Source organism: Camelina sativa, chromosome 4 (assembly GCF_000633955.1).
Source record: "Camelina sativa cultivar DH55 chromosome 4, Cs, whole genome shotgun sequence".
Lineage (NCBI taxonomy): Eukaryota > Viridiplantae > Streptophyta > Magnoliopsida > Brassicales > Brassicaceae > Camelina > Camelina sativa.
The window spans coordinates 13,748,261-13,759,446 of record NC_025688.1 but is presented as its reverse complement, the minus strand read 5'-3'; the positions used below and the strand labels follow the sequence as shown (position 1 = coordinate 13,759,446).

The following is an 11,186-nucleotide window of genomic DNA, read 5'->3' as shown; positions in this document are numbered from 1 at the left end:
AATATGTTAGATTAAAATATAATTCTCCTTTCATTTTTATTTAATCTTATATTTAATTATTTTAATTACTATTCAGTACATAAAGTTAATAAAATTTTAGATTTTTTTCAGCATATAATATGATTTGAATTTTTATAAACAGATATATATTAAAAATTGTCTTAGGATATTTGTAACCAAACAAGTATATCCACATATAGAGCTCGGAATACATTTTTGGAGTACAATAGGGTGCCATCACTTTTTGCCAACTTCGAGTCAGGTTTTTAACTAAAATTATAACCGATTCAATTATTCGGATCTTCCTTAAGATTGCCGAATATTTTGGGCTGGTTTTTAATTCATAGCATACTTATTTACATCCAATTAATGTCAATTAATGCCCATTGTATCTTAGGAAATATCTAATTTGCATGCCGAATTTTTATGACTGAATTTGACAAAAAGAATTGATAACCTAATTTATGTAATCACATCCTCTTAATCACATCCCTATAATATAGCAACTAATTCAAGATGAATACATCTTAGGAAATATCTAATTTGCGTTTAATAAACGATTACATATTTGATAAGATCTTATTAGCTTTAAATATACACTATTAATCCAATAATATCAATTGAGAATCATAATAAGAATATGCCAGATCATTTATTCTTAAATCATAACTAACAAATCGTAAAATGTATATTCTCAACTTGCGAATCAAAAATATCTACAAAACTCTATTTACGACCGTTAACAGTATATATATCAACAAAATAATAGATCCGTAGTGTAAAAACTAGTTTAAATGAAAGTTAATTACATTAGCTAGTCTGCTGTGCTCTCAACACACCAAAACAATTTCATGAAATATTAATAAAAAATATTCGAATTTACTGAATTAATACTGGTTTATACTTTCTAGTAGTAGAAAAATATGTAGTGTGGAAAATGGTCACGCTGTATATATCAACTCTTTGGACTCTCATGCTGTAATTGAGTTAGCTTAGGTGGCTTCCACCAAGGACTCTCATGCAATAATTGAGTTAGCTTAGGTGGCTTCCACCAACAAAAAGGAAACATGCACGTTTTCCTTAGAGTTAAATAAATGTCATTTTCTTCCTTTTACTAAACGCCCATGCAAATTAATTTTCAATAATAGTAGTAAGTTGGATCAGTTATTTAAAGATGTTCCGCAATGCAACTTGAAACGATAGAAAGAGCAAGAGAGAAATAGCCGAATAAGTTAAGCAATGGAATAAGGAAGCTGAGAGAAGGATAGTGTTAGTTCCAGTTCCAGCACAAGGTCATGTAACTCCAATGATGCAACTTGGGAAAGCCCTTTACTCCACTGGTTTCTCTATTACAGTTGTTGAGGGACACTTCAATCAAGTAAGCTCTTCTTCTCAACACTTCCCTGAGTTTGTCACCATCAAAGAAAGCTTACCAGAGTCTGAATACGAGAAACTTGGACCAATCGAGTTTGGGAAAAAGCTCAACAGAACAAGTGAGGCAAGCTTCAAGGACTTTATAGCTCAGTTACGTTGTTGCTGCAACAAGGCAATGATATTGCATGTATCATCTACGACGAGTTCATGTACTTCTGTGCAGCAGCAGCTAAGGAGTTCAACCTTCCCAGTGTCATCTTCAGCGCTAATAGTGCTACAAATTACGCTTCCTGATGTGTACTAAGCGAACTCAATGCCGAGAAGTTCTTGGAAGACATGGAAGGTGCTTAAAACCAGCTTAATAACCCATCCCGAAACCATTTGTTTCACCTAACTTTTCTTTTTTTTGTAGATCCTGAAATGCAAGACCAGGTGGTGGAAAGTTTGTATCCATTACGATACAAAGACCTACCGGTTTCAGGAATGGGGCCACTAGAACAAGTTCTTGAAGTCTGTAGGGAAGTCACGAACAAAAGAACAGCTTTTGCTGTTATCATCAACACGGTGAGCTGCCTTGAGAACTCGTCTCTGTCATGGTTGGAACAATACATTGGAATTCCGATCTACCATATAGGCCCTCTTCACATGACACCTTCCCCACCTTGTAGCTTACTTGAAGAGGACAGGAGCTGCACTGAATGGCTGAACAAGCAGAAACCGAGGTCAGTGATAGACATAAGCCTGGGAGGCATATTTGACATGGTCACCAAGGAACTTTTGGAGATGGCTTGGGGGTTGTGTGATAGTAACCAACCTTTTTTATGGGTCATCCGACATGGCTCCGAGTCATTGCCAGAGGAAGTCAGTACGATGGTCTCAGAAAGAGGAGGATACATTGTAAAATGGGCACCACAGATTAAAGTACTTGGACATCCCGCAGTGGGAGGCTTCTGGAGCCACTGTGGATGGAACTCAATACTTGAGAGCATATCAGAAGGAGTTCCAATGATTTTGTAGGCCCTTTCATGGCGAGCAGAAGTTGAACGCAATGTATATAGAAAGTGTTTGGAGAATAGGGTTCCAGGTTGAAGGTAGTAAAGTGGATAGAGGAGAGGTTGAGAGAGCTGTGAAGAGGTTGATGGTGGACGGTGAAGGAGCCAGGATGCAGGAGAGAGCCCTCGTTCTAAAAGAGAAGCTCAAAGCCTCTGTGAAAAGTGGGGGTACCTCATACAACGCTTTTGATGAGCTTGTCAAGTACTTGAAGACAAAGTAAAGATGTTGAACGACATCTATTATCAGAGATGGTTGAATTGTGTAGATCAAGTTAGATCTTGCAAAAATTTAAAGTATGTGGTTTTTTTATGCGAATAAAAAAGCAATAAATAATTGTTGCATCAAAGTATCAAACACAAGTATCTCTCTTGGCAGTTTGCTCAATATATAATTGTTGCATCACAAAAGAGCCAATTAAATGAAACAAGAGGACAAAAGCATCTTTTTATTTTGGTATTTGGTTACTCTCTAACAAAATAATTGAAGAGTTGAAACAAGAGGCGCACCAAGAAGATGAAGCATACACCATCTACCACATGCTTCACATAACACAGATAAATTAATGTCCACGAGTCTGACAATCTGATATTTATAGTAGAAACATACTTCTTTGAATAAATCTCATAGATGAAAATCTTAGGACCCGAAATGGAGGAGAATCAGGGGAGGAGACGACTAGTCCTGGTTCCAGTTCCAGCTCAAGGACATATATCTCCAATGACACAACTTGCGAAGAGCCTTCACTCTAAGGGTTTCACAATCACAGTGATTCAAACCAAGTTCAATCACTTTATTCCTTCAGATGACTTCACTGATTTCCAGTTTTTCACTATCCCAGAAAGCTTACTGGAGTCTGCTTTGAAGGATCACGGAGCACTACGGTTTCTGCTTAAGCTCAACAAAGAGTGTCAGGTGAGCTTCAAGAACTGTTTGTGTCAGTTGCTGCTGCAACAAGGTAATGAGATCTCATGTGTTATCTAGAATGGGTTCATGTACTTTGCTGAAGCTGCGCCAAGGAGTTTAAGCTTCCAACTGTCATTTTCAGCACAACATGTGCCACGGCTTTTGCTTCTCGCTCCGTATTTGACAAACTCTATGCAAACAATGACCTGGCTGACTTGAAACGTACTCTCAAATTCTCTGTTTCGGGTTTTCCTAAGTCTCTATAATGTTGTATCACTATGGTTTTGACCTTTTCGCAGAACCCAAAGGGCAACAGGATGAGCTAGTTCCAGAGTTTCATCCCCTGAGATATAAAGACTTTCCGGTTTCACGATTTGCATCACTAGAAAGCACAATGGAGTTGTATACGAATTCAGTTGACAAACGTACAGCTTCCACTGTGATAATCAACACAGCGAGCTGCCTAGAGAGCTCATCTCTGTCTTTTCTGCAAAAACAGCTAGAGATTCCAGTGTATCCTATAGGCTGTAAGATGTATAGACCCAAGTTCAGTCCAACAACAAGCTAAAATGGGCTCAATGGAAGTAAAGCCCACTGCTGTTGCTTATGTCCAACTAGCTTCAGTCTCCAACGGTAACAGAGGAAAGTCTCTCACCGCATGTTCTTCCCGTACGGTCAAGGATCCAAGGCCAGCTCATACTACAATCCAAATGAGGAACATGTTCAGTCCTTTAGCGTCACCAACAGTCTGTTTTTGATGACGACACTTGTGTACAATCCATCTAGTTTGTAATCATTAGGTTTATCATTGCTCCACTATAAAAGGACAATGTGATGTAAAACCTAACTTCGATGAATGAAGATACACTTTTGAGCCTCCTCTTACAAGTATTTACTAGGTTTCATAACTATTCCTTTCATGGTATCAGAGCACCGGTAATACTCCTCAATGGCTACAACTGAATCTTTTTCTTCCGCTCCTCTTTCTATTTTTCAAGTTGTGACCGTCAAACTTAATGAGTCCAACTACTTGCTATGGAAGACTCAATTTGAGTCTTTCCTCTTACCTCAAATGCTACTTGGTTACATTGATGGCTCAATCTCGCGTCCAGATGCAACTCGTTCTGTTACTGGTCCTGCGGGTGTTACTATAGAGTCGAATCCAGAGTTAGCGAAATGGGTTCGTAATGACCAACTGGTTATGGCGTGGATCTTTGGTTCTCTGTCTGAACCGGCACTTCGCGCAGTCTATGGTATGCACTCTGCTCAAGAGGTATGGTCTGCTCTTGCTAAGAAATTTAATCGAGTTTCTACTACTAGGAAATTCAAACTGTAGAATAGGCTGCGTGCTTGTCTCAAATATGGTTGCTCTATGGATGAATATCTGAGTGAGCTAAAGCAAGTGTTTGATCAGTTCGACTCTATAGGATTTCCTATGACTGATCTAGAGAAGATACATGGCTTGTTAACTGGTTTAGGAAAAGAATATGAGTCAGTTGCTACTGTGATTGAACATTCTATGGATACAGTGCCTGGTCCTTGCTATGAGGATGTTGTTTTCAAAGTTATTGCGTTTGATGACAAGCTGAAGACTTACTCTGCTGCTCCATCAGTCACACCACACCTTGCCTTTCAAGCTGAGAAAACATACTTTGACAGGGGATCTTCCAACAACAGAGGAGGACGATCTGGTTCTCGAAATGGTTATAGAGGAAGAGGTAACTACTCTACCAGGGGTCGAGGTTTTCAACAACACGGGAGTAATCAGAATAGTGCTTCCTCTCAGCCTACCTGTCAGATTTGTGGCAAATATGGCCACAATGCTGCCAAATGTTACAATCGTTACAATGAAGACTTTCAATCTCCTGAACTACCTACTGCTCTTGCGGCTATGCGGGTTTCAGAAGGTGAACATCACAATGGGACTGAGTGGCTTCCATATAGTGGTTCAACTGCTCATATCACGAACTCAACAACAAATCTTCAACAATCACAACCATATAATGAAAACGATTCGGCCATGGTTAGAAATGGTGATTTTATACCTATCACGCACATTGGATCAGTCCCACTGCAGACTTTGACAGGTAAATTCCTTCCTCTGAATGATGTTCTTGTCTGTCCTAATGTCACTCAGTCTCTTTTGTTTGTATCAAAGTTATGCTCCGATTATCCTTGCACGATTAAGTTTGACTCTGATAGTGTGCGTGTAAAGGACAAGCATACCAAGCAGCTCCTCACAACCGGAAACAGGAGTAAGGATCATTATGTGTTGGACAACCTTGCTTTCAGTGCTTTTTACTCAACACATCAGCTTTCAACTAGTGATGAGGTTTGGCATCAAAGGTTAGGGCATCCAAGTGCAGAGATTCTTCAACACTTATCATCAACTGCAGTAATCTCAGTCAATAAACGTACCAACAAGCTTTGTGAGTCTTGTAGGCTTGGCAAGAGTGCTCAACTTCCTTTCTCTTCTTCTACTTTTGTAGTTAGTAAACCTCTTGAGAGGCTACATTGTGATTTTTGGGCTCCTGCTCCTGTCACCTCTACTCAAGGGTTCAGATATTATGTTATCTTTGTTGACAACTACTCTCGATATTGTTGGTTTTATCCATTGAAGAATAAATATGATTTCTACTCAGTTTTTCTTCTTTTCCAAAGTCTTGTTGAGAATCAGTTTAGTGAAAAAATCAAGATGTTTCAGTGTGATGGTGGTGGTGAATTTATCAGTACTCAATTTGTCAATCACCTTGCAAATTGTGGGATCAAACAACTAATATTGTGCCCTCACACGCCACAACAAAATGGCTTAGCTGAAAGAAAACATCGACATTTAACTGAACTAGGACTCAACATGATGTTTAAAAGCAAAGTTCCACAACAATATTGGGTTGAAGCCTTTTTCACTGCAAATTATCTTAGCAATCGGCTGCCTTCGTCTGCTCACAAGTCTTTTCAAAGTCCTTATGAATTTTGTTCTCTGAAAAACCGGATTACTCGTCTCTTCGCGTGTTTGGTAGTGCTTGCTATCCCACACTGCGTGCTTATGGTGGAAACAAGTTTGATCCAAAGTCACTTAAGTGTGTGTTTCTTGGCTATAACGACAAGTACAAGGGTTATAGGTGTGTCTATCCTCCAACAGGACGTGTGTACATCAATCGGCATGTGCTCTTTGATGAAACTATTTTTCCCTTTATCGATGCTTACTCTAATCTTCTCCCTCCAACAACAAGCCCGCTACTGTCTGCCTGGCAACAAAGCTTTCTAACTCCATCAAGTAATCCGGATCAACCTCTTGCTCCACCAGAGATTTCAGTGTCAAGTTCAGTCCAACAACAAACTCTGGTTCCTCCGGTTGCAGAGGTTGTAGGTCCTGTAACTACAAGTTCTGAGTCAGATCCTGTAAACACAACTTCTGATTCAGACACTACACACACGGATGAAGGTTCGTCAAGCGAGGCTTCACTTTTCTCAGAGGAAGATTTCCCTCCACTGCAGACTACTGTCAACGATCATCCTATGATAACTAGAGGAAAGGATGGTGTTCGAAAACCAAACCCAAAATATGCTCTTAATGCCACTCACACCACTGTCAAAGAGCCTAAAACAGTAGCTTTGGCTCTAAAACACCCAGGATGGACTGCATCAATGGGTGATAAAGTTGAGTCATTTGTGGAAACGAACACTTTCAATTTGGTTCCATATCAACAAGATATGAACGTACTCGGTTGCAGATGGGTCTTCAAAGCAAAACTTAAGGCTGATGGGAGCTTGGACAAATTGAGGGCTTGTCTGGTAGCCAAAGGGTATGATCAAGAAGAAGGAGTTGATTTTTTTGAAACATATAGTCCAGTAGTTCGAAATGCAACAGTTTGTATGGTTCTTCATGCTGCAACAGCTCACAAGTGGGAGATCAAACAGCTAGATGTCAAAAACGCCTTTCTACACGGCGATTTAAATGAGACGATGTATATGAACCAACCTCCTGGATTCGCCGATAGTGATCATCCGTCGCATGTATGGAAGCTCAATAAAGCAGTGTACGGATTAAAACAAGCTCCTCGAGCATGGTATGATAAATTCAGTAAATTTCTTTTGCAGTTTGGTTTTGAGTGCAGCTTTAAGGATCCTTCACTCTTTGTCTATCTTAAAGACAACAATCTCATCATCCTGTTACTTTATGTGGATTACATGGCCTTAACTGGGAACAATCCTCAACTGATTGATGAGTTACTTCATTCTTTAAGTCAAGAGTTTCGGATGAAAGATATGGGCAGGTTGAGTTATCTTCTTGGAATACAAGCTCACTATCACTCTGCAGGGTTATTTCTTAATCAGCACAAGTATGTTGAGGATCTTCTTCTTGCTGCTGGGATGGCTGAATGTGCCCCAGCTTCAACTCCACTTCCTTTGGAGCTCCAAAAGGTGAAAGGGCAGGAAGAGTCTTTTGATCAACCGACTCTGTTTCGAAGCTTAGCTGGGAAGTTACAATATCTTACTCTTACGCGTCCAGATATACAGTTTGCAGTGAATCTTGTGTGTCAAAGAATGCACTCGCCAACAGTAGCAGATTTCAGCCTATTGAAATGTATACTCCGTTATATAAAGGGGACCATCGACTATGGCATCTCCTACTCCAATGACAGTGACTCGACATTGCGTGCCTACAGTGACAGCGATTATGCAGGATGTCCAACAACAAGTAGATCAACCGGTGGGTTCTGCACATTTCTTGGTAAGAATCTAATTTCATGGTCTGCAAAACGACAGACTTCAGTATCTCGCAGCTCCACCGAGGCTGAGTATCGTTGCCTCTCTGATACGGCAGCTGAAGTAACCTGGTTGAAAGACCTTTTGGATAATGTTGGGATGCCACTCACTCATGCACCTAAGTTATATTGTGATAACCTATCTGCTGTGTATCTTTCTGCAAATCCAACGCTTCACAAGAAGACTAAGCACTTCAAAGTGCACTACCACTATGTTCGGGAGCAGGTTGCAGAAGGCACTTTGGTTGTTTATCACATTCCTGCAGCTCACCAACTTGTTGACATTTTTACAAAATCTCTGCCAGTTCAAGTTTTTGCTGATCTACTGTTCAAACTTGGTGTGGTCTCATAGCCCACCCAAAGTTTGCGAGGGATGTAAGATGTATAGACCCAAGTTCAGTCCAACAACAAGCTAAAATGGGCTCAATGGAAGTAAAGCCCACTGCTGTTGCTTATGTCCAACTAGCTTCAGTCTCCAACGGTAACAGAGGAAAGTCTCTCACCGCGTATTCTTCCCGTACGGTCAAGGATCCAAGGCCAGCTCATACTACAATCCAAATGAGGAACATGTTTAGTCCTTTAGCGTCACCAACAGTCTGTTTTTGATGATGACACTTGTCTACAATCCATCTAGCTTGTAATCATTAGGTTTATCATTGCTCCACTATAAAAGGACAATGTGATGTAAAACCTAACTTCGATGAATGAAGATACACTTTTGAACCTCCTCTTACAAGTATTTACTAGGTTTCATAGCTCTTCCTTTCATAGGCCTCTGTTCCCACAAGTCTGCTTGCAGAGAACAAGAGCTATATCGAATGGTTGAACAAACAAAGGGTAAACTCGGTGATATACATAGGCATGGGAAGCTTAGCTTTGATGGAAATCAGTGAGGTGATGGAAACTGCTTTGGGATTGGCTGCTAGCAACCAACACTTTTTATGGGTGATCCCACCAGGGTCGATACATGGTTCAGAATGGACAGAGTCTTTGCCTAAAGAGTTTAGTAAGACGGTCTCGNAACTGCTTTGGGATTGGCTGCTAGCAACCAACACTTTTTATAGGTGATCCCACCAGGGTCGATACATGGTTCAGAATGGACAGAGTCTTTGCCTGAAGAGTTTAGTAAGACGGTCTCGGATAGAGGTTACATTGTGAAATGGGCTCCACAGAAGAAAGTACTTGCTCATCACGCAATAGGAGGATTTTGGAGCCATTGTGGATGGAACTCAACACTAGAAAGCATCAGCGAAGGAGTTCCCATGATCTGCTGGCCATCTACGAGTGATCAAAAGGTGAACGCGAGATACGTGGAGTGTGTTTGGAAAACTGGGATTCAAGTGGAGGGTGAGCTAGACAGAGGAGTGGTCGAGAGAGCTGTTAAGAGGTTAATGGTGGACGAAGAAGGAGAGGATATGAGGAAGATAGCTTTCAGTTTGAAAGAGCAGCTTAGAGCCTCTGTTAGAAGTGGAGGTTCTTCACACAGCTCGCTGGAAGAGTTTGTACGCTTGATGAGGACTCTATGAAGCAAAATTAGAAATTAGTCTCTGTTTTACTTTACCATATCTGACACTGAACACACAACGTTAAAAAGTAATGTTGAAGAGAATAATTACTTGTGTGGATATATTAAGTAATAAATGCACCTTTCTGTTCTAGAAGAATCTTGCTACTATATAAGAAATAAATCACAGGGGAGACAAAAGTGATAGGAGGATAAGGTTTGTCACTGAATGTATGATGCTCTGCGAATCATATATAAGTGATAAATAGATTACGATCTTATATTGTAGACGAAGAGGGCTTAAAATATTTATCTAAACCTCAAAGTAGAACCCTACGTGGCTAAAACCAATAAAACACTATGTCAGCAAGAAAAAGAAAAATAAAAAGGCTATTGCTTTTGTTGGAATGTCACTTTCTACCTTTTTGTTGGAAACTTTCATTGGCTAGTGGCTCTCCAATCAATCGTAAGGTTATCAGTAAAGAGAAAGGTCGTCATATGATATGAGGAAGAGAGAGATTTGTTATAAAAATGGCCTCTTTTGAAACATTGGATTGGTTAATAAATTTCAAAGTAAATAAAAAGTAAAAGATTGTGTCTGACGCCATCTCAAAGAAATAAACAATTAACAACAATGCGAACCAGATGCCTACAGGAAAAGGGAGTTACCTCACAAGAAAGTAAACGAGTATATGAAACTTGTCAAGAAGTCTTTAAGTATGCATTGGTGCTCCAAGAGTACTGACTGCTTTAGCTTCAACATGATATGTTTGTTTGATCTCTCCTTGGAGTGGGAAAACTCGGCATATGATAAGAAATTTCTAAAGATGTGACAAACTGGAAAAGTACGAGAAGCCAAGAACCTGTACCAACAATCAAATATGATCAAGCCTTGTAAAGACGCAGATAATATCGAAAAGCATAACGATACCTACCTGAAGACATGGAATTTAACTGAGGAAAACGAAACATATGAGAGAAAGCGATTCTATGATTGGACATAAACTTAACTATTTCGAAAGCAGAGAGATGCTCATTCTACCTAGAAGCTCACTGTTAATATATCTTGTCGAAATGGAAACTCATCATAAAGACTTTCCCAATGAGGAAAACCAAAACCAAATAACATGAAAGTATAAAACTACCACTTTGGTGACTATCTTTCTATAAGCAAACTATAAAAGTTACACTTGTGCAGCACCCAACAATATCAAGCCACATTACACATATGCGCTCTCTTGGGTTAAGACTTAAGAGCATAACTCATTTACAGGTATTCAGTGTTAGTTACTTAAATTCTGAATTCTCAAGAAACAATCTACAGAACGAGTTTATAATTCCAAAGATGAATCAAACCTGATCTGGATTTACATTAGGTCTCAAGTCACATGAGAGCAATTTGAATACTACTTGTCAAGAACAGTTCAACTTAGTACGAGACTCTTAAAAATCAAATTCTACTATTAGTTGATGATGTTAAAACCACCAAACAAAGTGATTAAAAAAGCCTTAAGACTTTTATTATATACCATTAATAGTAAAAAAAAAAAAAAAAAAAAAAAAAAAAAAAAAAAAAAAAAAAA

General features: G+C 39.4%; 3 protein-coding genes and 1 pseudogene across 4 annotated transcripts in view; 3 read left to right on the top strand and 1 right to left on the bottom strand.

Annotated features, from left to right (window-relative positions):
• The window catches only part of LOC104780476, an 8,992-nt pseudogene extending 6,216 nt beyond the window's left edge, over window positions 1–2,776 (top strand).
• Window positions 3,076–4,666, top strand: LOC104783842 (UDP-glycosyltransferase 76E11-like). Its single transcript, XM_019244122.1, has 4 exons — window positions 3,076–3,308; window positions 3,434–3,552; window positions 3,630–3,857; window positions 4,329–4,666. The coding sequence occupies exons 1-4, from the start codon at window positions 3,076–3,078 to the stop codon at window positions 4,664–4,666; spliced, it is 918 nt and encodes a 305-aa protein (XP_019099667.1).
• Window positions 8,517–9,625, top strand: LOC104783840 (UDP-glycosyltransferase 76E12-like). Its single transcript, XM_019244121.1, has 3 exons — window positions 8,517–8,693; window positions 8,871–9,044; window positions 9,164–9,625. Exons 1-3 carry the CDS (start codon window positions 8,517–8,519, stop codon window positions 9,623–9,625), a joined length of 813 nt encoding a protein of 270 aa, XP_019099666.1.
• LOC104780475 (transcription factor LUX) overlaps window positions 9,131–11,186 on the bottom strand; it is a 4,071-nt gene continuing 2,015 nt past the window's right edge. The window contains exons 2-3 of one of the 2 annotated variants that reach the window (XR_766751.2): window positions 10,273–10,466; window positions 9,131–9,619 (exon numbers count right to left, since the gene is read on the bottom strand). The gene's annotated coding sequence lies outside the window, so the exon portion shown is untranslated. Of the gene's footprint in view, window positions 9,620–10,107; window positions 10,467–11,186 lie in introns of those variants that run through there. The other variant, XM_010504976.2, reaches the window with a different exon arrangement.

What these genes read in the sequence shown, in the direction of transcription:
- LOC104783842 (XM_019244122.1), top strand. Translation starts at nt 3,076, where the DNA reads ATGGAGGAGAATCAGGGGAGGAGACGACTAGTCCTGGTTCCAGTTCCA. An exon ending in AAGGATCACGGAGCACTACG is followed by an intron (nt 3,309 to 3,433) that starts GTTTCTGCTTAA and finishes ACTTTGCTGAAG; the next exon opens with CTGCGCCAAGGAGTTTAAGC. An exon ending in TGACCTGGCTGACTTGAAAC is followed by an intron (nt 3,553 to 3,629) that starts GTACTCTCAAAT and finishes ACCTTTTCGCAG; the next exon opens with AACCCAAAGGGCAACAGGAT.
- LOC104783840 (XM_019244121.1), top strand. Translation starts at nt 8,517, where the DNA reads ATGGGCTCAATGGAAGTAAAGCCCACTGCTGTTGCTTATGTCCAACTA. An exon ending in GTCCTTTAGCGTCACCAACA is followed by an intron (nt 8,694 to 8,870) that starts GTCTGTTTTTGA and finishes TTCCTTTCATAG; the next exon opens with GCCTCTGTTCCCACAAGTCT. An exon ending in GCAACCAACACTTTTTATGG is followed by an intron (nt 9,045 to 9,163) that starts GTGATCCCACCA and finishes CACTTTTTATAG; the next exon opens with GTGATCCCACCAGGGTCGAT.